At 51.3% G+C, this 24415-nt stretch overlaps 8 protein-coding genes across 8 annotated transcripts; 4 read left to right on the top strand and 4 right to left on the bottom strand.

The window, feature by feature from the left end:
* Positions 1-427: 427 nt before the first annotated feature.
* On the top strand, positions 428-6203 carry CC1G_07102 (hypothetical protein; the record flags this gene model as incomplete). Its single annotated transcript, XM_001836403.2, has 29 exons — positions 428-707; positions 765-1133; positions 1187-1305; positions 1364-1371; positions 1428-1458; positions 1510-1746; positions 1798-1809; positions 1859-2129; positions 2180-2303; positions 2358-2436; positions 2488-2507; positions 2559-2742; positions 2796-2824; positions 2881-3158; positions 3215-3305; positions 3355-3628; positions 3685-3835; positions 3890-4054; positions 4109-4228; positions 4294-4495; positions 4550-4696; positions 4755-4830; positions 4888-4958; positions 5020-5242; positions 5293-5316; positions 5369-5627; positions 5677-5800; positions 5862-5939; positions 5994-6203. The coding sequence occupies 29 exons, from the start codon at positions 428-430 to the stop codon at positions 6142-6144; spliced, it is 4197 nt and encodes a 1398-aa protein (XP_001836455.2). The 3' UTR covers positions 6145-6203.
* A 296-nt stretch (positions 6204-6499) lies between these two features.
* On the bottom strand, positions 6500-7250 carry CC1G_07101 (hypothetical protein; the record flags this gene model as incomplete). Its single annotated transcript, XM_001836402.1, has 3 exons — positions 6500-6658; positions 6723-6786; positions 6844-7250. 3 exons carry the CDS (start codon positions 7248-7250, stop codon positions 6500-6502), a joined length of 630 nt encoding a protein of 209 aa, XP_001836454.1.
* Positions 7251-9691: 2441 nt separating this feature from the next.
* Positions 9692-10221, bottom strand: CC1G_07100 (hypothetical protein; the record flags this gene model as incomplete). Its single annotated transcript, XM_001836401.2, has 3 exons — positions 9692-9898; positions 9954-10082; positions 10132-10221. 3 exons carry the CDS (start codon positions 10219-10221, stop codon positions 9692-9694), a joined length of 426 nt encoding a protein of 141 aa, XP_001836453.2.
* Positions 10222-10936: 715 nt separating this feature from the next.
* On the top strand, positions 10937-13941 carry CC1G_07098 (hypothetical protein; the record flags this gene model as incomplete). The annotated part of the gene is made up of 2 exons (XM_001836399.2): positions 10937-13086; positions 13146-13941. The coding sequence occupies 2 exons, from the start codon at positions 10937-10939 to the stop codon at positions 13939-13941; spliced, it is 2946 nt and encodes a 981-aa protein (XP_001836451.2).
* An 816-nt stretch (positions 13942-14757) lies between these two features.
* On the top strand, positions 14758-15312 carry CC1G_07097 (hypothetical protein; the record flags this gene model as incomplete). Its single annotated transcript, XM_001836398.1, has 2 exons — positions 14758-14943; positions 15061-15312. The coding sequence occupies 2 exons, from the start codon at positions 14758-14760 to the stop codon at positions 15310-15312; spliced, it is 438 nt and encodes a 145-aa protein (XP_001836450.1).
* A 13-nt stretch (positions 15313-15325) lies between these two features.
* Positions 15326-16611, bottom strand: CC1G_07096 (hypothetical protein). Its single transcript, XM_001836397.2, has 3 exons — positions 16308-16611; positions 16073-16254; positions 15326-16015 (listed from the first exon to the last, which is right to left on the bottom strand). The coding sequence occupies exons 1-3, from the start codon at positions 16600-16602 to the stop codon at positions 15815-15817; spliced, it is 678 nt and encodes a 225-aa protein (XP_001836449.2). The 5' UTR covers positions 16603-16611; the 3' UTR covers positions 15326-15814.
* Positions 16612-20170: 3559 nt separating this feature from the next.
* Positions 20171-22520, bottom strand: CC1G_07095 (hypothetical protein; the record flags this gene model as incomplete). Its single annotated transcript, XM_001836396.2, has 4 exons — positions 20171-22003; positions 22055-22106; positions 22177-22242; positions 22309-22520. The coding sequence occupies 4 exons, from the start codon at positions 22518-22520 to the stop codon at positions 20171-20173; spliced, it is 2163 nt and encodes a 720-aa protein (XP_001836448.2).
* A 694-nt stretch (positions 22521-23214) lies between these two features.
* On the top strand, positions 23215-24413 carry CC1G_14437 (hypothetical protein; the record flags this gene model as incomplete). The annotated part of the gene is made up of 3 exons (XM_002911394.1): positions 23215-23273; positions 23498-23663; positions 23940-24413. 3 exons carry the CDS (start codon positions 23215-23217, stop codon positions 24411-24413), a joined length of 699 nt encoding a protein of 232 aa, XP_002911440.1.
* Between the last annotated feature and the right edge of the window lie 2 nt (positions 24414-24415).

Genomic DNA, 24415 nt, shown 5'->3' with positions numbered 1-24415 from the left:
GAAGCTGCAGCTGAACCGTTGAGTATCAGACCCATGACCGCCTGCGGCGAGGATACTCCTGGTGGTGACGAAGAAAGCGCGAGCCAAGCTTTGGCTCAACATGGAGCCTTTTCACGGTGATACCTTTATACTGTCTCGAACAGGCATCGTTGGATCGCAGAAGGGTCGATTAACCTCGGAGAACGGATTCAGAGCTACAATGCGCAACTGTTTCATCATCAATGTCGTCGTTGACTGTCGACAAAGTATCAGCATGGCAAGTGTGTATGGCTTTATTTGCTTCCAGATTGGGACTCGATAGGCTGTCCCCGAACTGGGGTAACCGCAAGGATCATCATCTCCGTCCACCTCGCGATCCTCCCCAATACAACGTGTTTACAGCTTCCCTTCGCTCTACGACCATAGCTAAGGACCTTTTGCACCAGATATGTCGAATAAGCCCCTTGAAGCTCTCAAGATGGAGGGCAGGTCCCTCACAGCACCACCAGGCCAGTCGGCCCCCCAATCGCTCGCAATTCCAATTCCTGCTGGGATGCACAAGCGACAACCAAGCGACCCCTTTCCGAAAGATGGAAAGGAAACACCGGTATCTACCTCCTTGGATCTCATGGGATTTCTCCAGCGTTCCGAAGCCTCCGTGGTGAAGACCAGAACGGGAAGCGTGCTGTCCAGAGGGTTCATTTTGAAGACCGATCATTACCCATCAGGTAAGAAATTCGTATTCGACTGCATGGTTTAATTGTTCGCTAATGCTTTTGTACTAGGACGTGCCCTTGACCTTGATCTTAATGTTCACGGGGCACCAAACTTTCGAAGTCCTCGCCAAGGCGGGCTGAACGTGTTTGGCGTGGCTCAACCGCGTACACAAGGCCTAAGAGCCATCCTATCAGTGCTGCGATGCCGCCCAAATATTGCGAACCCGTCTCATGTGGTATGGTTCTCCACTAGGGAAGAGCCGCTTGTCTATATCTCAGGTCGCCCGTTTGTACTACGCGACGCGTCCGAGCCGAGGCGCAGTCTGTCCCTGTCCGACAGGGCAGAGAACTTGGAGGCCATCGAGAACCGATTAAAGAATGACATCTTGCAGGAAGCAGCTAGATATGGCAACGTTATCTTGACCCACAATGAAGTTGGTGAGTTGCCTTGTGGTGTATATCCATGGCGTTGACTGACGCGAGTGGTTTAGCGACCGCGGAGAGTGGAGAAGGTGCAATCTTGCCAACCTGGACTGCCGTAGATCACAACAACGTGAGGACATCTCGAGAACTATGGGGGATGATGAAGGCAGAGGGTTGGAATGTCGATGTAAGTCGTCCAGGCAACTCCCGTACGAAGCCTTTCCTAACGACATTCTGTATCGCAGTACTATCGGTACATTCGAGCACCTTAAGGATTCGAGTCGATGCTCAATTACTCACTTTCTCTAGTATCCCCATTACTCCAGACCGAGCAATAGAGGTAACGTTTCGCTCAAATATATCCTAACCTTAGTCTAACATGGAAAATTAGGACAACTATCTCGATGCATACTACGACATCATCAAGTCCACTGACCCGACTACGACCTCTCTGGTTTTCTCTTGTGGTATGGGCGCTGTACGAACAACGTTTGCGATGGTGGCCGCTCAGCTCGTTCGAAGAAAGCAATTGATCATGCGGGGCATGCCAGACCCATATACTGTAAAGCCTCCCTTGAATAACGGGCTGCCTGGAAATGGTAGTCGAAATGGTAGTCCTGCAGCCACGGTCAGTCCTAGTCTGCAATCTCGTCAGTTCATTAACTTATTCTCTTCCTAGCCAAACCACACGGTAAGCTGTGAGAGACACTGTGCTTGGATCATCCCTCATCGCCCAATAGCAACTAGAATCGCGCATCCTTGCGTCGCTCGAACAAGCCAATGCCCAGCAAGAGCTCAGCAAGTCGCTTCTCCAATTGACCTACCTACTGCAACACTGCCTTCCGGACACCAGCTCCCAGTCTGCTATCTCCCTTTTAATGAGCCAGCCGACCCTTCTGGAAAATCTTCGCAAAGCGTATATTGGCAACTACGGCGTCATTCAAAGTTTAATCAGTTGCCTGGACCATGGGCCCTATGTTAAGAGACTCGTCGACAAGATCATTGATATCAGTACGGGCCTTTGCTCTTCGATACGAACTGCACGCTGACTCTGCCTAAAGCCGACCAAGTGGTCAATCTTCGAGAGGATATTTTGAAGTACCGGTTGATGTACTCCCTGACAAGCATGGACGACGAACGGGGTGAAACCTTCCTGAACAAGGCTGGAAAGGCGCTGGAGAAATAGTCAGTACCATCATCACTCCTTCGTTTAACCGATTTCATCTGAACTTTGACCAGCTTCTTCATCATCGCATTTGCCAATTTCATTGAAACCCAGGAAGAAGGCTCCTGCTCTACCTTTGCCTCTTGGCTCAAAGTAAGCTTTGAACCAGCGTTCTTTAGTAGCCTCGCTGATGATAGTACCAAGGCTCGGTCAGAGATCTGGACGTAAGCAGTCTCCTTGCTGGAGGTTGTTCTGATACCTAACTTCTGTTATAGTCAGGTCGGATTTCTTAGGAAGACATCAGGATCCAGGTTGAATGTATTCGCCCCCGTCAACGACTTGTCTACGCTTTCTGGGAAGGGCTTAGACACCCGTGCGCTGCTTCCAGGGAAGAAGAACGACGTTGCGATTGCTGGAGGCCAGATTCTGGGAGATGAGTATTCGGACCATGTTGTCAAAGTCAGTGGCCTCGAGCATGCTTAAATCGCCTTTATTGATTGCATACTTCACAGCACCGAAGTGGGATCATCCTTCGAGAGAGGTACGTGTCTTCGTCGAGGACGCTCCATAAAGCCCAATGACAATGATTATTTGCAGCATGCTTCTCAAATCCGATCAATGGTTGAGAGAATCACATCAAGTCGAGCATGGTGTTCGAGGAGCCATTAACTTTAGACAAGTTCACGGGACAAGCATCTACGCTCTGGGTCAGCCGACCATTTCGGCGATCGACGAGATCCTCTGGAGACTTAGGCAGGCTCATCCATCGGCGGACAAGATTGTCTGGCTCACCCTCCGAGAAGAACCCATTGTTTACATCAACGGTGCCCCGTATTGCTTGCGGAGGGAGAGATTCTCGCTTCGTAATGTGAAAGGTATGCTTCCTTCGCACTTGACGGTGACAAGACCTCGCGTTCAATTCGACTACCAGACTACGGAGGGATTTCCGGTTCGCGATTAGAAGTGCTGGAAGAGCGTCTGCGAGATGACGTTTTAGCAGAGCTCGAAGCCTTTGGTGGACGGTATGTTCTTGCATTCTGGATGTATCACCGCTTCTAACTTGGACTACAGTCTACTCTTGCATACCGAAACCACAGATGGTGCAGTTGTCCCCGTATGGGAGGAGGTTCAACCCGAGAACGTCATGGTTCTGAAGGATGTAATGTCATCCCGGCGGGAAAGTGTCAATGTCTCTCTTCAGTACATTCGAGTGCCAATCACCGCCGAGAAGACCCCCGACTATGCCGACCTTCACGACTTGATTGAAGTGACATTGCGAACATCGCTCACTACACCAATTGTCGTCAATTGCCAGCTTGGCAGAGGAAGGAGTACACTGGCGTCGGTATGTGATAGTGTTCTCGTGCAAGCTGTCTCCATGCGCTAATGTGTTCACGCTAGATCATTCTCCTCTTGATCAGGCAATGGCTCCAGGTGAACGTTGCCGCCACCCCTATGACACCTCGCTTCAAACGCTCGGCGTCCGTTTTGTCTGTCACTGGGCCCGAGTTTAAGCAAGGTCAACCACGCCATTCTTATGTGGTGATTAACAGTAAGCTTCCTTTACACTCACTGCATTTGGAATACGAAGTTGACGAAATCACAGACCTTCTCCGAGTTATTCGCCGAGGCCCGACTGTGAAGAGCATTGTAGACGACGCAATTGATCAGTGCTCTGAGGTTTACAACCTCAGGGACTCCATCGAGGAAGCTCGTACTCGTGCAGAAGAAGCGAATGATGAGAAGCAGAAGCGTGTCTGGGCCGCGAAAGGTCCGACTTCATGCGGTTTTACACCAGGCATTGAATACTAACAGACGCTTTTAGGCTTGCAAAATCTCAGGCGTTACTTTGAATTGATTGTATTCCAGGCCTACCTTCAATCGATTGAACCCGATACCATGCAGTCATTCGAAAGTATCGAGACCTTTGTGAAGAACAGACCAGGTAAGCATCTGTCTTCCGCTTCACCTAGCTTACCTGTTAGTCACATCTAATCTCGAAACATTTAGTCATCAAGACCTTTGAGAAGGATATGATTGACGATGGATTGAATGCACTCAAACCGCTGGAGCGGGCCGATTTCAAGGAAGGCGTTGCAGATCCCGATGAAGTCACGCAAGTTGTAAAGAACCGTTCCGGAAGCATTCTATCGGCATCGACCATTTTGAAGAGCGACTTCTTCTCCAATCTGCAGAAAATGACGCTTCCTGAGTAAGCATACGCGCCTATCCGCTTAGTGTCGAACGGTGCTGACTGTCCTTCTAGACGCATCGAGGGGTCCCCAAACTTCCGACGTGTTCCTATGACCCTTCGCGCCGTTTCTTCCGGAACGCCTGGCGCTCACGGGGTCGACTTCGTTGTGGATGATTCAGGCAAGAAGGTCTGTGGTAGTGGAATGCCGACTGCAGAGGGGTACGTTGTCAGACGCATCACGCACAATCTGGAGGAGCTGACGAAACGCGATAATCAGATTGCGGCGTGCCCTTGAACGAGTCGATGCTGGGCCCAATGGTAAAAACATGGTTTACTGGACTTCGCTCCGAGAGGTAGCTACATTTTTCTGACCCTCCTTCTACCGACTTGATAAGCTTATGTCCTCCCAGGAACCAGTCATCTATGTCGCGGGAAGGCCACATGTTTTACGATTGGTCAACAAACCCTTGGAGAACTTGGAGTATGCATTTTTCATTCCATTTCGGCGTCACGATCACGGTTGCTAAACATACCGACCGTAGGGCAACCGGTGTAACAACCACTGTCGTTGAGAGCATGGAGGAAAGCTTCAAGAAGGATGTCCTAAGGGAGTTAAAGAAAGGAAATGGTCGCATCCTCTTACACGATGAAGTAGAGGAGCGTCCTGGTGTTTTCACCATTATTCCGATTTGGGAGGTCGTGTCGGAGGAAGAAATCATGACCCCGAGAGATGTCTTCAATGTCATAATTAGCGAAGGCTATCGCGTAAGTGTTTTGCATTAATTGGGCCACAACTACTGACAATTTCATTACAGATTGATTATAGTCGTGTTGCAATTGTATGTGCCGAGTCACCTTTTTCTGACCCCCTGGACTCACGAATCCCTGTAGACGGACGAACAGGCCCCCCTACCAGATGCACTTTCTCAATTACTCAATCGCATACAATCCGGTTTACCGGTGGCTGGCGACTTCATTTTCAACTGTCAGATGGGGAGAGGTCGGACAACGACCGGCATGATTACGGCCTGCTTGATTGCCTCCACAATGAATTGGGAGGAGAAGAACGAACATGTCGTTGAAGACGGATCGACCCCAGAAATATATGACCCCATGGATGGGCCTTCCGAGGAAGAATCGTACCTTGCTGGTAGGTTTTCTGGCTTTCTGTTTTTTCACCTCTAACCTCGTTTAACCAGGTGAATACAAGACCATTTTGAAGCTCGTTGGAGTTCTGTCGCATGGCAAGGCTGCTAAATGCCTGACTGATCGGGCCATCGACTTAATGCAAGACGTGCAAAATCTGCGAAAGGCAATTTACGAGTAAGTAACACTGGGCGCCCGTTGCTACAAGGATGTCTCTTCATGTGTTATTTTATTTTAGCTACAAACTCAAGGTTGAAGCGGCAGAAAAAGATTCGCCCAAGTATCGCCAACTTCATCATGTCACTGTGAACTACCTGTCAGGATTTTCGCTCCTTCTGAAAGATTTCCGTCTACTCACCCATGAACCCAGGTATCGATATGGCACACTCATCGTTTTTGCGAATTATCTGATCGAGATGCGGGCGAGGAAGGATGCAGACAGCCCATTCCCATCGTTTCCGGACTGGCTTCACGAGCATCGAGAGATCACTAAGCTGCTTAGCAGACGCTCGCTGGACTAACGTCTTGTGTCCGAGGATCACCAGTTTCTTGCTATCGCCCATATAGACTCCATGTTGACTATGACCATCAATCTAACATCCAGCTGTTGCTACTGGCAAGGATCACTCGTCCACCAGCGGACCTGTTGACTATAAATGAACGAATAGATATATATATATAATGCGAGGAGTCGCGCGACTCATAATGCTACACACACAGAATGGAGGGAAAGAAAAGCCTAGCGATACATGTCGAAGGGTGTAATGATGAAGTCTAAGAAGCTACATAGGCAGTCTAGGGAATATGTGATAAATAGCATAAATAGGGATCTCGAGTATAAATACCGTCACCTGAAACATTGGGGGTCGGGGAGCTTTAATCGAAGTTCCGACCAGAGTGGATGAGGACCGTGGCAACGATGGATGCCTCCAGCAGGCCGGCATTGAATGCCTCAGTAGTTAACTCCAAAGTGATGACTTGCGGGCCTCGGTGCAACTTGACAAGTGCATTCTTGGTATCGCCATGTGCGAAGACCTACAATGAGTAAGAATTTCAGTTATTCCTGGGGATGGGACTCTGAGAATTCTTTACTGCTTACACATGTTCCCGTCGGCATACTGACCCAAATGAAGTCTCTGCCATTAACGTTCATCCCTCGCTGGCTAAAGATAAATTGATGAGTTCTGAATTGCCACTTCGATGATACCAGATCTTCGTACCTTCTATCCGGAGATGACCGCATCCACTGGGAAACGAGGCGCTTGGAGAGCGTCTGGCCTGCAATCTCTACAGTTGGTGCCCGCGTCCACTCGATAGACGCCAAGACGCGACCATCTGACTTCCTGAAAACAGTCGTAGAGATGTTATTTCGCATCACAGTAGCAACTTCCAAGTAGGGGATAGAAGTAGGGCCAGTGATCGTGCAATTAAGAACGTCTGGGTTGAGGCAGACGTAGTGGAACGTTAGTACTGTTGGAACTTGGCCCTGGTTGGCATATGGGAGAGCTCCAAAGATGGAGGGCCCTGGGTTGCCATTGCCGCTGGAGCCCCAGGGATGGTTGTTAATGGTATGGGGATTCTGAGGGTTGTACCAGCCGGCCTGGGCGTATGGGTTCGTTCCGTGCATGATTCAGGAAGGCCGGATAGTGAGGAAGAGAGACGGGCTTTGAAGGACTAGAGAACCTGAGAGGTGATGAAGAATACGGTGACTTCCATCTACCTTATATACTGTCCCGACAGGCGCTAAATTTGTTCCAAATGGCTAGAAGTACAGCATAGTCTGGAGTCCACGCGCCGGCGCCCTTGACGCATCGGGAAGAGTCACGAAAATTGACCTCGAGGCACGGCAGATGGAACAACTTCATCGCAAATCAAGGAAAGATCTCATGCCGGAGTTTCTGAAGTCTAGAGAGTCTCCCTATTCAAAGGCCTCGGGAGTAACGTTGGTTAATGAATGGTCGACGTCATTTGGTCGTGCTAAGTTCCAACGATGGTACCGACGGCCGTTTCCACCTTCGAAAATATACCCATCGAAAAACAGAGGCTATCGAGCGAGGCGACGCGTTTCAGACTCTATCTCTGATGAGTAACTCTGAAAACTCGGAAGCGAGTGTTACGACAGGGGCGCCAGCCTTGAGCTCGCGTGGCTAGATTGATAGGTCTGGGTGTCCATACCAATCCGGATCGTATACCCCTGGACAAACTCCGTCTTCGTGATGAACTGTTTTCGATGATAAAACAGGCCCCAGTCGTGCACTTTATTTGATCATCATCATCGTTATCATCATCGTTAGCCATGAATACCTGCAATCGAGGACGTTACTAAGCATATGCTGATGCCGAAGACATTGATGAATCGGGAAATGAAATCGCCATAGCAGGCTTAGCAAACAAGCCTGCCAATGGGTCGGAAACCCACGTGAACGGTCACTTTACAGCTAAGCCAACAAACCTCGATAACCACCAGGACGGCTGAGTCCTACATATGACCCGAAATTCTCTGAACGAAAATCCGGTTGCCTCGTGTGTCATCCCGAGTCGTCGGCTGAGATGATGTGTTGGGTTGCACTGCGTCGAGTTAGTAGTAAGTATCCATCCGCGACTAATTCCGGACCAGCGATATCAATGATCATTCGGCAACAAATGAGTCCCCTATACACACTGCTTAATTGCAGCCACGTTGAATGCGTTTTATAAGTCCTGAAAGCATGAGCCGACGGTTTGCCACCTGATATGCTTTGCCAGTCTGGCAGTTCGCCAGTGAGGCTCATAAGGAACGAAGGCGCGTTTCACGGATTTCAAAGAAAGGGCACACACCCATTCGAAATTACATAGCATGACCTGATTATCACGAATGAAACCAGAGGCCCATCGCATAGCAGGCTAACCACCTTTCCGCTTAATGTCTCCCGATCCAGGGTGCCACTGATATGACGTTGTCGAGGATGCCGAAATCCGAGTATCCATAGCCGATGTTAACGCAAGCCTCTGACATTTGGATCTGAATAAATCAGTGATCAGGCGCTCGCATGCAAGGACTTCAAAACCTGCCAATGTATTGATGACCCATAAGAGGGCCGCATACATTCCCGACAGCGACCGGCGGTTAAATGGCGTAGGCCTTTCCATGCCTGTACTCAGACAGTATCTATAAACATCTTTTAAAAATTCAAGCCTACACTGTCTCTGAGGTACATGTGTGCTAGATTGTGGAACCACAGATCGGACGGAGGCTTCCAAGGGACTGCTGGAACACCTCGAGTCGAGTAGGCGGAGAGGACGGCGGAGACGATACACCTACTACGTGGCATAGACCAGCCCCATGATGCGTGCGTACCGGAGTTCCAGCTGGGTTTCTGAGAGCGACGAGCCCGATAGCCCTGACAGCTTCCGGTTTGTCAATGGAAATCCTTTTGGTTTGTCGGCTAGATACATTTTCGACTGCTCAGGCCCGCCAACGGTTATCAACAGCGGGAATGGTTGCTCATTTCCCTACTTTAACTATAGCGAGCCGAGGGGAGCAGCCGGACGTGCAGTTGGCTCAAATTCGACCTTGACCAAAACTATGCGCGCGCCGCACGGTGCGGGCTAGTCGGGCGGGATTGATGGGGTCTAGCAGACACCTGGGTAGTGACACAACACAATCCTCTTTCGCACAAGGGGCCCTATCCCCGCGTCAAGGGCACGGAACAGTGACCAGGCCGTGTTTTACCTGACTTATTCTACCTCTATCTTCCGTATCTTACGTCTGGGAATGGCGGGGGTTCTGTGGAAATGGATTATGTCGAGTGGCTTCTGAATCCGAGTCGGACTTCAGAAAGCGCTGCCGACAGTAAAGGACAGCCATCTACCATGTGGGACGGGGAACTTCAAACCAGGTTGCAAGTATGTCTTTGGATTGAGCCATAACTTCTTCTCTTTCGAGAACGCCGCCTGTTCAGTGGCAACAGTGATATCTTAGGCCGGGTTAAGTCGCGACAAGGATCAATTTCAATTCGGGATGTAAATCTGACAATTATACGGGAAGGTTACGGGCCACACATATTGGAGCTGTCATTGGCAGATAGCTTAGAATTTGACTCGATCGACGGCTTCCCCTTTCCTCTCATACTCAGATTTCTCGCTGCCTTCCGGAGCGACCGTCGCCGCGATTTCTTTATGAGCCTTCTCGTCATGGCTATGTAAGGAACCAATTCCCTGGGTATCGATCCGGTGAGGACCCGTGTTGGAATTGGGGACTCTGGATGGCGTCTCGTGGAAAGGGTCAGAGGCAGCCTAAATTCCTCGATCAGAGGGCACAAGAATAGTAGTATTATGGAACCGGACTGACATCTGCTTCTCTCTGCCTTTTCAACTCTTCCCCAGTTCTGATATCTTTCCCATGTTGAACCTTGCCGGGATTACGCTGGATCTTGCCCTTTACTTCTTCCTTTAGTCCCTGTACTTTGTCTGTTAGTGTCTGACAGCATCATTAGTTTATCCCTTGGAACTGTGGTCTCTTCACCTACGGGACTAGTGTGATAATGCGGTCCTATTCCGATTGCACCTGAGTGAAGTTGCTCGGGGTATTCCGTGGTAGGATTAGAGGGTCCTGACATTCTCGCTCGATTGAAGCAACACGTACAGTACCGGTCTTTATACGTTCAAACTTATATAAAAACTTGTGACGCAAATGACGAATGCAGCCCCATGAAAACTCCAATGATGTCCTCCACCGTACTCGTCGTGTCCCTCGGCAAATCGGCTGATCACACTGTGGGAAAGTGGGACAGCGGAGAACAAGCCGCGACTGACAACTGACAGCATGAGCGCGACTTTGACGCCGACCAAATGATTTACTCATACGGTATCGCGCGCCTGTTCCCTTCTCTGCTTCGAAACTAGGCCATTTCCCCTCATATATGATGATTCTCGTGGGGTCCTGGCGTACCCAAAGCTCTCTTTGACGATCGCAGTCACAGTACCGTTGCTGTACTTATTAGGACGGTTAGCAACTGCTGGCATGGACGGCTATCATACCAAGATGTTGCTAGGATTGGCATTTTCGATGCTAGGATGAGCTCGATGTCCGTAGAGTAACGGAGAGAACTCGAAGGCATCACTTCCACGTGTGTAATGAAGCGGGTGCATATATGGCTTTCTTTCCGACCTCCATGAGCCTCCCCACTGATTGCTAAAATCCAATCGCTCACTGGATCAGCCTTCGCAGGGGTTCATTTTGACTTGCTGCACAAGGTATGTCACTCCGTCTCTCTGTGTAGAGCTTATTTACAAACAACCTTGCTATATTCCAGATTATTCAAGCATTCTCGGATGAACTACTCTCAGAGGTACCCGCCCCCAGATCCAGCGGACCCCTTTGCTCCTCTGTGGGTTCTACGAAACAAGACAGCTACCGATGGAAGCCAACAACGACCACACACAGCTGACGATGCTGCAGCCCTTGCCTTACTGTCTCGTCCTCAGTCGGGCTCGTTCATTCTACCGTCCCGCCACCTCCCCCGTAGGGGCTCTCTGGATATCTCTCTCTCCCAATCACCACCATCGGATTTGAACCGTATGCATGCGGGTTGCTCCATAGGGCCCAATCCTCCGCCCCCAACAAAGACACACTCCCTCTCACCATCCCACTCCCATGCCCCTTGCCTGGCTTCCGATGCTCGACGGGTGTACCATGGCGGGAGGGGCTCGCCACTTACCTCTCAATCAGGCGTGAAGCAGCCCGATGCACATAAAGTGGTCGGCATCGGTGTTCGTGAAATGACCAAGGACGACTCCAATCACCACCGTTGGCACAGCGTCCCCCACGAGCAGCAACGAGGACGGTCGTCTCCCCATAAATTTTCTCGATTGTTTTCACCAGTGGAAATAGTCCGCGCTAAAAGCGCTTCGGAAGCTCCTCCAAAAGCATTTACCGCCGATGTCAACATTGCAACGAACACCGTATCCACCGATTTTCCTCCGAGTCCGCATTCATTCCCACCCCGTCCGCCCTGTCAGCAAGAAGTGAACACCACCGTCATCGAGAACAAACCCGCAATATCACCCCCAATTATCTCCACCCTTGTATGGCGATCGGGAGTGACAAGGGGACATCACCTCCCTATCACATCGAATCCAATCTACAATAATGCTATTTCCGTCCAACCGTCAACCTTCCAACAATCTGCCTCCTCTGATGTCGACGCCCAGGCGTTATACCCGCGATGTGACGAGGATTGCAATCATGGTCGAAAAAGAAACGAGGCGACTCTCGACACCCATATAGCTCCCCATCGAACAGACATCCGTCGTCGAAAGATGGATTCCCCTTCGTCTCCAACTTCTCCTTCGAGTGTAGATCTTTGCTTCGCAGCGAGCGTCCCCCTCCCCCCTACCCCTGAGCCCAAGGCACCTTTGACAATACCGGCTTCCCCTCAACCATTGATCACGAAACGCGGGGTGTCTGTGCAGCTCGCGCCGTTGACGACCTCGCATAGCACTTCTTCCACCTCAACCTATATTCAGGTCTCGCTTCCCACTCCTTCTGACCAGTCCTTTGCTACTGCGGAAACCACTCAGGGGTGTCAAACCTGCATAAACCCTCCCGATTCCATTGGTACCCCTAGCTCTTCCACTTCCCAGTCCACTGCGCGATATCCGCCGTTGGTAGAGCCGCAGCTCCTTTCCCCTCCTCCCTTAACTGCAGTCTCGGGGGAAGCAACACCGCTCTCCGCTGCCTCTACTAGACCACAGATCCATTGTCAAAGCCCGATCCTGTCAACCACCCCATTGTCCCCGCAGACTGAGTGGTCTATACCCACCTTCTCTCAACTGGCCTATGCCGCTTCCCTACCCATCTTCCGTCCTGATGGCGCTTCGATCCGGTTCGGCACCCTATTCGAAGAACATCGAGCCATCGTGCTCTTTCTCCGCCATTTCTTCTGTCCCATAAGTCAAGATTACGTTCAGTCCTTGACTTCATTGGTGCGGAGGCCGGCGTTCAAAACAGGCGGCATTCTATGCGACTTTAACGAGGACGATGCAAAGGTCAAAGAGGGAGAAAACGACAAACCCCCGAAGCAGGTTCAAGTGATTCTCATTGGATGTGGCAAGCCATCCTTGATCGAGAAGTACAGGGAGATGTTCGAACTGCCCTTCAGAATGTTCAGCGATCCGGATGGGAAAGTCTACGAGGCCTTGGGAATGATCAAGTATGATTCTTCATCGAAGAAGACGACGGAGCCACGACTGCAGACCTTCGACAACGGGATTCTTCAGAAGGGGGAAGCTCCCGTGCTGTTGGAAAGGGCGGAGTTAGCACCCTCTATGGCCAAGGAAAAGGGGGCAAAAAGTGGGACTAAGTTGGGGGTTATGAAGGGGCTGGCGAAAGTGGTGGTAAGGTCACTGAAGGTCGGGATGCCCGTTTGGGAGAACGGAGGGGACGTTACGCAGCTAGGGGGCGAATTCATTCTTGGACCAGGGTACGTTCTCCCGTCTATCTTGTGTCCATATCGACTTCCTGACTGTGAATTGATAATAGCTTTACGTGTTCCTTTGCACATCGCATGCAAATGGTCAAGAGCCACACTCCTATCGTGCATGTTCTGACGGCAGCGAATGTCGGCATACCCGTGGACAACGATCAATCGACATGCACCTCGACTCCCGCGACGATCAAGAAAGCCAAGGACACCCGTCTGTCAAAGAGGGACTCAGCAGCATCGCCTGTCTCCCGGCCTAGCAATGGCCACTATGTTCCCGTCAGGACCATCATTTCGCCGCCTCCCGATGAATCGTTACTAGCCAAAGTGGATGAAAGGGACGAAAAGGCGAGGAAGAGGGATACCTTCGTTACCCAGACGCTCAAATCTATGAACAGCGCCACTTTCACAAGAATGAACGGAAGCCAGGAGACTTTAGGCAGTCGCACCGTAGTCGGCTTCAACGTTGCATCCGAGTTCCCCTCGTATGTCTCAGATTTTGGCGCTTATCATCGTCAGCAACAGCACACTGCCCTGGAGGATAAGTGGATGGAGAGCAGGCAGGTGCAATTGGAGCGGCTCAGACAGAGGAAGGATGCTAGACGAATCGGTGGCGAGTATGCGAAGGAGTGTATTGAAGTTCCTTTGCCTCCATTGCCTCGACGACGTCATGATCCCTCTGCAAGCGTGTGTAGCCTTCCTGACGCTTCCTTGGATAGCTTTGGCAACCTTGCATCTACCATACCGCTCCCTCCAACCCAACTCGACGCGCCCAAGCAGCGAAAGATCAAGTGTAAGCATACCAAAGCCCGATCTTTCTCTGCCTCCGTTCGGAATTTTATCTCAAGAGACTGAATGGTTTTGGCGTTACACTTCGCTGGCTCGGGTTCTAGTAACTGATGTCTTGCTTTGAAATCCGCGTGGACACATGCCTGCTATCCCGTTTGTATTGAATCCCCTTGTAAATTATCTTGCCTTGAAACTCGAGTACACTAATGTTTTGACTGGTACTACCGGGTCTACGATTCAGACCCATCCATCTCGTATTCAACCTATGCGACCCTTGAAACCGCCATGGCCAATTGAGTTTCCTTTCCCCGTCTCGATTTTGGACACACTCGTCCATCTTTATCCGAACAAACGATCTAGCATGAGCATCGAATTGACGCACTGGGAGGACATGGTCAGATCACCATCATGATCCTCGTTCACAGAAAATCTCGATTGTCCTCGGTTTTCAACCGCGTAACGTGATATTTATCGTTTCATCGTGAAGGGATGCCAGCGAGTCCCTGTTAAGAGCCAACATCTCGCCTCAGTGGGTTACCAGTCCTGGCTGCCTCGGGGTTGCAACGAATCCCAAATTCGGGCGATTCACTGCGGACTCAAAAATGGTATTAGCAGCGCATGTAGTGTCCTCGTTTCATATCATGACCTGAGTTAGAGTTAGGCGCTCCCTGTTGTTCGGCAGTGTTGCTGGCGTTGCTCAAGAACGGAAGACGGTCGGACTCGCGGCGCATGCGATGTTTACTACAAACAACGCGTAAACAGGGGGTAACAGCCACCAAGCTCATCCTCTTTCCCCACCACGACCACACCACTTACAGTGGGATGGTGGAACGCTGAGTGCTAGTACACCGCCTACTACGATAACAGCACGACAACGACGCCATGATCATCCCAATAACCCTCTCCACAGACGGCATTTGCAACCCAAAGTTACCGCACGGTCTCGCCAAGATCGCAAACGATGAGATCGTCCTGGTCGAGTTGCAAGGCTCGCTCGACGTAGAAGCAAAGCATCCATCAGAGCGTAATGGCAAGCTTGTAGGGAAACTTAGCATTGATGAGGGCTCGGTTAGTCTTTCTTTACATTGGTTAGATTCAACATATTATCTTCCCCGCCCTCCATTCTGAGACCAACAGAGTGAATGACTCCAGGACTGACACACTGAGGTGCCTCTTGAATTGCAGAACAAGCCTACGTTAAGAATTGGCCATCATCTCTTGGAAGGCAAAATCGCGACGATCAACAAGCCACTCGCCATCTTGCATCGTTCACATGCCAATGCTTCTACTAGCACGGGTGCGATGGCTGTGGACGAGGAAGAAAGCCAGGTAGGAGAATCGCAGACTGGCGACGTTGCTCCCTGGGTGATCCTCGGGGTCGTCAGGAAGAAGATCGTCTTCTCGAAGAGACCTATGCCACTCGCAAAGCCCAAGTAGCCTAACGTCGCGGTGAAAGAGAAGACGATAGTTAAATTACTACTATTAGTACAAAGAAATGATACATGCAGTCAACGAAAAACCAGAATCAATATGTACACAATGAATACTTGAAGAGGCCGGGCGGGATACTGTACACGGAATGGTCCACAAGAATTTAAGACTGCTTGAGAATGATGCACCAGAACGTAGTTTTGAAGTGACTGACAAACAAGACCACGGCCTCAATGACATGGCCGAAGTGCTCGAGGAATGATTGAAGGAAGCTTGGCGAATAAGCTTTCGGGCCCGAAAGTTAGGTGGCGAGGAGGGGGTGGCGTATTGTAAGAGTTGGTCGTTCGATAGAACAGCGTCCTCGTCCAATTAAAGGCCAGGATTAGAGAGAATTGTCCGAAGCGGGTATTGTGCTCTTGCAAGACAAATGTGTGAGAGGATTCATGATGCAATGACCGAGAAACGACAGTGGTGCCTGGGTGGGCAAGGTGAAACGAATGTAACGGGCTTAGTTGAAACCGTCAAAGTGACCCTTGAGAATGCGTTCTCCCATTGGAGAGGGAGCTCGACGAGGCCTCCCAGCTCCGTCGCTAATGGTGGCAGAACGACGTGGCTTCTGGATGAGTGGAGGGCTGTGTGGCTGGGTGGGGTTCACAGCCGAGTTTGGTGGCGGGCTTGGTGGCCCTCTCGAAGCTGAGTCGATTTGGGGCTACATAAATCAATGGGTCAACAGGGAACATTATGCACGAGGAAAGAAGCGACATACCTTTGTGAACGCCGAGCTGCTAAGAGAAAGTCGTCTCAATAGTCCCGTACCCCGATCCTGTAAGGCCTCGGGAATGTGAGCAGGCTGGGCCGTGGCCTGACCTGAGAATCGGTTGGAGGCAGCCACACTAGCGCGCCTGGCATGAGCGGCGACTGGAATCTCCTTGTTTTCAGCTTCGTCCTCTGTGGATTCAGTTTAGTGAGATGCGACGAGGAGCTCCTTGGAGCGTGCATACCTTCGAAGACTGGGCTGGGTCCAAAGCTGCGCCTGAACGGGAAGGTGCCCGCTGGAGTCGGGGTGGACTTGGATGGGCTCTGAGCCAGGAAGTAGGACAGAATGGGGGATGTGGATGGCGAGGGAATAGAGATGCGCTGGGACCCCATCGAGCTTGAGGGTGGAGTCGGGAGGTCAGAGGCTGAGCTCGTCGAGCCCGACGACGCTGAGGATATGGAGACTGAGCGACTTCTCCCTCTTGGATTGACTATGGGGATTGGGTTGGAGGGGGCATTGGGGGCGTTGGTGTTAGCCATGCGAGCTGGAGAGGTCTGTAACGGGAGTCACCAACAAGGAACGCACCCGGGATTATAACATTATTCGGTCTCTATCACGTGCCTGGACCAGATCTCCCAAACCTTCTTCCTTATCTGCTCCTTTCTCCGCTCACACGATCCTATCCATATCCACCAACCTACTGCTACTTGCTTAATTACTGTACAATCCAAATCGTCCAGTCCAGAATTATCCAGAACTTCGGCGACTCAGAGCTAGATGAGCCTCAGCGAACACCGTCCCCGTCCCCATCTCTCTCGTCGCCATCTAGTGGGACCTCCGTCTGCTGAAATGCAACGCTCTTCTCTTCGAGATTTACTTCTCTCTGATGGTCTCCCTGTCTTCTGTGAAGCCTCCCGTGGGTCAGCTGGGTCTCGATGACAAGGGGCAGTGAGTCCGATCGCGATCGACTCATTTATTGTCCCCATCCGGTTACCCTCCGCCCACCTGATCGCAACCTCTCCACTCCTTCGGCCGCTCCATTCCCAGCATCTCTGTGCTATATTTGGCTCACTTCAGTTTGGAGTGGAGAAGACACCATGCAATCAGTGCCGACTCAACGGCTACTGACTTATAACCCTCTTAAGAACTTCACAAAACATACCGTCACCCCCTCCACATCTGAATTCAATCTCCTTTGCTGCGATCAGAATCTCCACTCTTCGCAAGTCTCCGAACCGTAGCCAGAGCAGCACAGCTGACCCAGTTCCACTCTGCAATGGAATCGAAGAGAGACTCGATAGCTTGAAAGCATGTAGAAGCGCCATCAATCTACCTCGGTATACATTCAATCCGGAAATCCTCGACATTTCTGCAATGTTACTATCCCTTTAGGGTGTTCCTACACTTTCCCCTAAGGAAGAGCACTTTCAGTCATAACATACGGCAGTTTCCACCATACACTTTATTAACCGACCGAACAAGAAGTCTCGTTGGTTCACTCCTGCCTATTTGCACTACACACATGATCGTGACGGCTTGAAAGAGAAGCTCGCCCCCCTTCATTTACTTGGATATCAGGGGCTCCTGGAATAGTCCATGACATCAAACATGATAACCTCGCAACTGTCATCCAATTCATCCAACTGGTCTTTCTTACTCTACTTCACTAGAACTAGGTGAGAGAAGTTTCCCATCCACTTCCACTTCAATACACGAGGCGATAACATCGTCCGATGGAATCTCCTGCTCACAAAACCTTACCTTCTTCCTGAGTTTTTCAATCGTTCAAGTGTTATTGACCCTAGGTGATAGCACGACGGACGAGAGAAAGAGATGTGTGGACCCTTCTCTTCACCCATATCACTATTTCGTCCGCATCGCGGCCTCACCGTCTTTTGCTCTCCTCGGTGCAGCCCTTCCGAATGTTGGCTCTACTCCCGCTTCCCATGTAGACGCCGCGGTGGCGACGTCGAGTCGATGCCTGATTCCTTCCCGTTCTCCGTGGTTCCCTGCAGGGTCTTTTCAGGACTTTCCTCACCCACGTCCAGAAATAAGGATGCAAGCCACCCTGACCCTGGATTTCCCATAGGCCATCAAGTTGGTCCTGTAGAATGTTCTCTGCTGCTCTGGTCCGCCTCCTGGTTATCATCCTCCCAACTGGCCAAGCCCATCCACCTACGCTTCCCTCCATTCTAATCTGCAGGGTCGCATCTCTGTGTTCCGAAACCAACGAAACCACCTCCCAAATACAGTCCGAAATATTCGAATCCTCCACTTCTCAATATCAAACCCCTCCAATCTCTATTGTCTATTGGGCCGACTGCCGCAGTGCCGATATCCGTACCGAATCCATACTCTCCGTCTTTCCTTTCCTAAGCAGTTCTGTTCCAGGATCGGTCCCTTTCTTCCCCGCACTCTGACGTCGTGGATGGACCCACCGTGATACGCTGTTGATGATGGTTTCATTTCTAATTCCCCGCGGCGCTTGTCAAGAAGTGGCTGGCATCGCGTCGGACAAGGGTGGGCAGTCCACGGCATAGATGGTTAATTCGACGCCCAATACGGGGTGGTGAAGGGTACACGTGTACCAGGACCCTGACAGCCAACTTAGACCATGAACAAGTTATGTAGATGCTCGAGTAGATATTAAGAACGTGGGACTGTGACTGATGTGATGTATGTATCAGACCTTCGCCCAATTAGACCAACCAATCGCAGCTCAGCGGCCGAGCAGCCAGTCACCGTCGAGGTGCTGGGTGGTGAGAAATGCCGAAAGTCAAGCTGAAAGTTCCCTCCTAAGGCGGAATGCAAGGTCTGACCATCGGCCCCGGCCGGTTCTCCCTCCTTTAAGTTGCGTCCAGTAGCCTACGATCAGCAAAGAGCCGAAGCTGCGCCAGCAGCTATAGTAGGCCTTAAGGTGTCAACTAATCTCGTTTGCGTCCTCGACGATGATCATCATCCTAGTACCCTCCACTTGCTTAAGCGCCTAAGGTAACCGATATTGATTCTTGGCATTAAATCTATAAATAGAACACGTAGCGACGGTAGCGTCGCACATGGCGCCCCCTTTCGAGTTTCCCCGTTAATTACTCCAAAAGAAGCATCCGCCCTGCTTCCGCCCGCCATATAATTGACGCGCGTGCACGGGTGGAGAGAACACGGGATGCGGGGAACTGCGGGGAAGGTATTTGAAAACTGCAAGGACCCCTAAGTGCATGTGATTGCAGTGGGGGACGATCGCGACAGCGCGACACGCGCAGGAGTCCAGTCTAAGGGAGACGCGACGCTCAAGATCGATTATAGGGGCTGACTTTGAATGCGCCGCTACAAGTGGGAGGATGGTTGGTTCTGAGATCTAAGATCAGGGATGAGGTGATGCACTTCTAGATTGCAGTGGTAGCGAGAGGAGTTCCAATTCAGAGTTCAAGCTTATTGAGCAGACTTGAGGTGGTAATCATCAAGGGTTCAGCGGGCCCTGTTCTAAAGAAGACGAGTTAAAAGGTGCCACCACGATCCAATTCGATGGCCTTACAAAGGAATGAATGCTAAGTACTGTGCGTAAGACTGCTTCTCCATTACGGCTGGGTAAGCCACAGCATAGTTACATGAAGGCAAAGGAGCGAATTTAACTCGACAGTGTTGTCATGCAGTGAATGGATTGATATTTAGTTATCTGAGTTTCTAAAGTAAGGACAGTGGAATGTCATTCGAGTGTTTGACTCGACCGGTCGATTGGTTGCTTTGCATAACATGCGAGTGGGATACTCGTTCGAGAATGATGATCAATGGATGGAAAGATGCGAAGTGAAACAGACAAATGTGAAGTGAGACTTGAAGGATGAGGCGACGAGAAGTAACAGTGATAGAAAAACATAAAGAACGAGTGTCGAGAGGTGAATGAAGATTAACTCGAAACAAACAACAAAAAACCCAGAATAAATCACGTATAATCAAGAATGCGAATAAGGAACGAAGGGAGGCCAATACTATGGCCGAAAGGCAAAGTCGACAGGGTAACGAAGGACGAGAGAAAAGTACAGGGAATCTCCGAACGAGCCCAGCAAAAAAGAGATACACGTCATAAAAAACCACAAACGCCCAAACCCCTCAACTCAAAAACATCATTTCCGCCATCTGCCGCTGCTCTTCATCCTGTATCTTGCTGGCCTCCGCAAGAATTGTTGCAGTACTGTACAATGTTGGCGAGACGGCCTGTCGCACCACCTGCGGTGACTGTGGTGGCTGTTGCTGCTGCTGCGCAAACACGCCAGCACCGCCTGTAATCGCAGGTGACCTTTGCCAGTATTGTCGCTTTGGACTGGACGGTGGTGAGCTGCTTGAGGGTATCCGGGGCGAGGAGGGTGCTTCCTGCGCATTTCCACCATTTCCATCGTCTGATTTTGCAGCATTGTTGTTGTTCCGACTGGGCCTCAAAACGGATCCTACAACCGATCGACTAATGGTGGTGAATGAACGCTTTGGAGCGTTCCCGTTGGGGTTGAGGGTATCTTGATGCTGCTGCTGCTGCTGATTGCGTTTGAAAGGATTGATCGTCTTGCGCCTTGCAGGTGCGGCTCCGCCAGACTGCTCCTGATCCGCGGTCGACTTGGGGAGGTACTGGTCTGTCGTCATGCCTCGCTTCCGTTGCTGGTGTTGGACACTAGGCGGATCGCGTGGAGGAACAGGTGGGGGTACGTCAAGACCCCCTTCAGAGGACTCACCACCACCATGTCCGTGCTCGGAGCTCGAGAGAGCTTTCCCGTCCAAACCTTCCTTCCTGTCCTCCTCAGTCGACTTTGCAGGCTCGGCAACCAAACCTTCATCTTTATCAGCCCCGGCATCATCAGAGAGGTTATTCTCGATGGAGCTTTCAATGATCACAGGAATGGGGTTTCCGTTTTCAAGCTTCAACTTCAGCCCTCCTGACTTGCCCTTTCCAGCGCCAACGCCAAAGGACTCTGAACTGGATATCGTTTGAGAAGCACTGTCCAATGAAGGAGTAAGAATGGAAGTCGAGGATGAAGTGGAATCTTCCCGCGGGAGGACGCCAGAGTCTGGCCGCTGTGGTATGCTGGGGCACTCTGGAGAAGTCGGGGCCGGTGGAGGTGGTCTGCAAGGAGGTGGCGTTGCTGCGGGTGGAGCAGTGGCAGAAGACGGCTTGGGCGGAGGCTTTGGAGGTTGTGGACCTTCTCTGCTGCTGCTGGATGCTATCGATGCAGAAGAAGGTTTGCGGATGTGTGAGGGATCAGGAAGGTCATTATTAACGTTCTCTGATGAGGCAACGGCGCCATTCGAGACATATGACTGAACCTCGGGGCCGTATGGGAGGTCCAGAATTGGCGTGAGAGGGTTCTTGAGATTCTCGATGGAGGGAGGGGCGGGCAAAGCCTTTGTCTGTAAGCTCAAGGACCGGCGATGATCTTTACTTAGCTCGACTCCGGCGATTACAGGTTGCGACAAAGATGCTTGATGCCCAGCGCGACGTTTTCCTTCTGGGGTGGTTTTCGGGCCCTGTTGATCTGACGTATTGGACGACGACGCGCCTTCCGACGAAACGACGAGGTTGGTAAGATCCGTCGACGAAGCCCCACCAAACCTGAAGGTGTTGAGTCGCTGTCGTTGTTCTGCTTCTGCGTCTTTGTTCTTCGCTTCCCATTCCTTCTTTATGAGATCGGCAGCCGACATTCCATCGCCAGCAGGAATGGAGGCATCGTCTGGAGCAGGTCGGACGACGGGGATTTTCCTGTCTTGCTCACGCTCGAGCTGGCTGAGGTCTTTCTGAGGCAGTGGCGGAAGGAGTCCTCGCTCTCGCAGGGCTGCCTCGCGTTGCTCTCTCCCGAAAGCGCTATTAACGGCTGGTGGGCGCTTGATGGCTCTTGGCTGGGCTGATGGAAAAGTGGGACTCTTGGGTGCAGATGGGCTGGTAGCGCGGGGATTTCTCTTGGTTGCAGTTGTGAGTAGTCGCACCAGCCGCGACTTTGAGCGCTGTACTGTTGCTGGCTGGAGGCCGTCGTTGGTGGTTGGGGACGAGTCTGGCACTGGACTGTTCATTTGGGAAATGGTGAGGGACAGAGAAGGGAAAGGGGGGACAGGAAACCAAAATAAGAACGCACCGTTGCTTGTTTTCTGTTCCCGTGCCAGACATCGCCGGGGAAGCAGTGATATGATTCGGTGACTCGCTGGAAACGGCAAAGGTCAGCCCCCATTGATGGCGCCCCTTCGGAACACACGTCGCCGCTGCCTACCTCATTGCAATAATTCCATCCCTGGTTGTCGGTATGATATGGATCTTGTGCGCCTCGAGAGGGGCTGCTCGACGAGCAGCCGACAGAAAATCAAAAGTCGGGAACTTGGCGGAGGCGACGCGCTTCAAGCGAAAAGACTTTAGGCTGCGAGAGTCACCAAAGTTGGTCGCGTTACGAGAGTCGTCTGGGGCAGTTGAGATTGTGGCGAGCATACCGTCAGGGGAAGGGAGTGTTCAATTGAACTCTTTCCATGCACTTTATACTGGATTCCTGTGAGCAAACCTTGCGGAGAAAAAAGAAGCAAATGGGTCGGGTGAGGATCTGTACAGGATGGATCTCCATTAGCGACCAATCTTTACATCAATGAATTCCCAGCAGCTCAATTTACCCCGGTTTCGCCGCCACCAGAAGCCTCTCTTTCCGGTGAGTTCAAAGCAAGACGCTAAGGTTAATGTTTGGAGGAAAAGAGGAATGAATCCCGTGCGAACTTGGATCGAGTCGTCGTCGTTGCTAACAGCGTTTTCAAATGGTCATCATGCATTCAACGCGGTCGCGCTGGTTTTCGGTTACATACAATGCGGGCTGCGATTACCGTCTCCTGCTCAACCCGCGTGGTTAACCAGGCTATTTATAACCAACGACATGCACGCGGTCGTGGACGAGAGTCTGCACGCCGCTGAAATGCACTCTTCTGGAACGCAGAATCGACTGGGAATTTGACTGTTGGATGGATGGGAATACCCAGTTCAATGGAGACTCTCCAGATCTTCCTCAGACTCGTCAGAATTTAGGAAGAGGCTAGCCAAACTAACGTTGCTCTCGGAGGGAATAATCAAAGTCACTGATGCTGATGCCGGCGGTCAAGGCTTTCCCTCCAACCACCACCATCGGCAGCGCGCTAGCAAAATGTCGTACAGAAACGCGTCCAGCAGCAAGCTCACGACGCAACCCACTGGGATTACCGAGTTTGAAATCCTAAAAGCCAGGCACAGGCAAGTTATCTCCTCGCTTTTCACATACACAACTCCATTCCTGTTCCCCATTCGCTTTTTTCAATTCTCATCGTTTCCAAAACTTTGATATTGATACTCCAAGCAGGCCGCGCTGACATTTACTTTCTCTTCCACTGATTCAACAAACTCGACCAATAACCGACCGACCCACGTCGCATTCACCGCCAACGCATCAGGTTCCTCCGCGAGGACGAAGAAGACGGCACCCCAGCAGGGGAGTCTGCACCTGGTTCCTCATCCTCTGCCCATAAAGACTGGGATGAACAACTCGCTATCAAATACTACGATAGTCTTTACCGCGAATTCGCCATCTGCGACCTCAAGCATTTCAAATCCGGAAACGTACGACGTTGTCATGCTTCTCCCGTGAACCCTTCTTTCATTTACTAACAACTCATTATTTGATCCTCCTGCCCGTACATTACTACTCCACTCCCGCGCATATACGTACTATGCAAACAGTTCGCCCTGCGATGGCGCACAGAAGACGAAGTCCTCGACGGAACAGGCGAAACAACATGTGCAAACTCACGTTGTGAATTCCATCGCACGAACGTGGATTCACCCCCACTCACCACACTTGAACTACCCTTTGCCTACGTCGAACACGGTGAACAGAAGAGCGCCTTGGTTAAAGTGGTATTATGCCCGCGATGCGTCAAGAAGTTGATGTGGAAGAGGACGAAGGAGAAGGAGCGGGCTGCTGCTGCCGGCAGGGACGGGGAGCTTGGTCACGAGCAAGAGGACACGAGGGAGGATCACTATGAGAGCGAGCGAGCGAGTCATCGCCATCGCCGCAGTTCAATGGAAAAAGAAAGAGGAAGGTCCAAAGGAGGCGAGGATGGGGGTGGTGGCGGAGTCTCGGAAGATGAATCGCGAAGAAGAAAGAGGCGACGGTCGCGAGAGCGTTCCTCAGATCGGAAAGGGAAAGAGGGTGGCGAGCGACACTACCATAGAGAATCAGAGCGTCACAGGAGTCGAGGGAAGGAGAGGAAGGAGCGTTCACGGTCCGAAGACGAATCTCACCGCAAGAGGCGACGCCATTCTCGATCTCGCTCCCCACATCGTACCCGACACACATTGAAAGAATGAAA

This window comes from Coprinopsis cinerea (assembly GCF_000182895.1).
Source record: "Coprinopsis cinerea okayama7#130 chromosome 4 map unlocalized cont3.4, whole genome shotgun sequence".
NCBI lineage: Eukaryota > Fungi > Basidiomycota > Agaricomycetes > Agaricales > Psathyrellaceae > Coprinopsis > Coprinopsis cinerea.
This window is presented reverse-complemented; position numbering and strand designations above follow the sequence as displayed.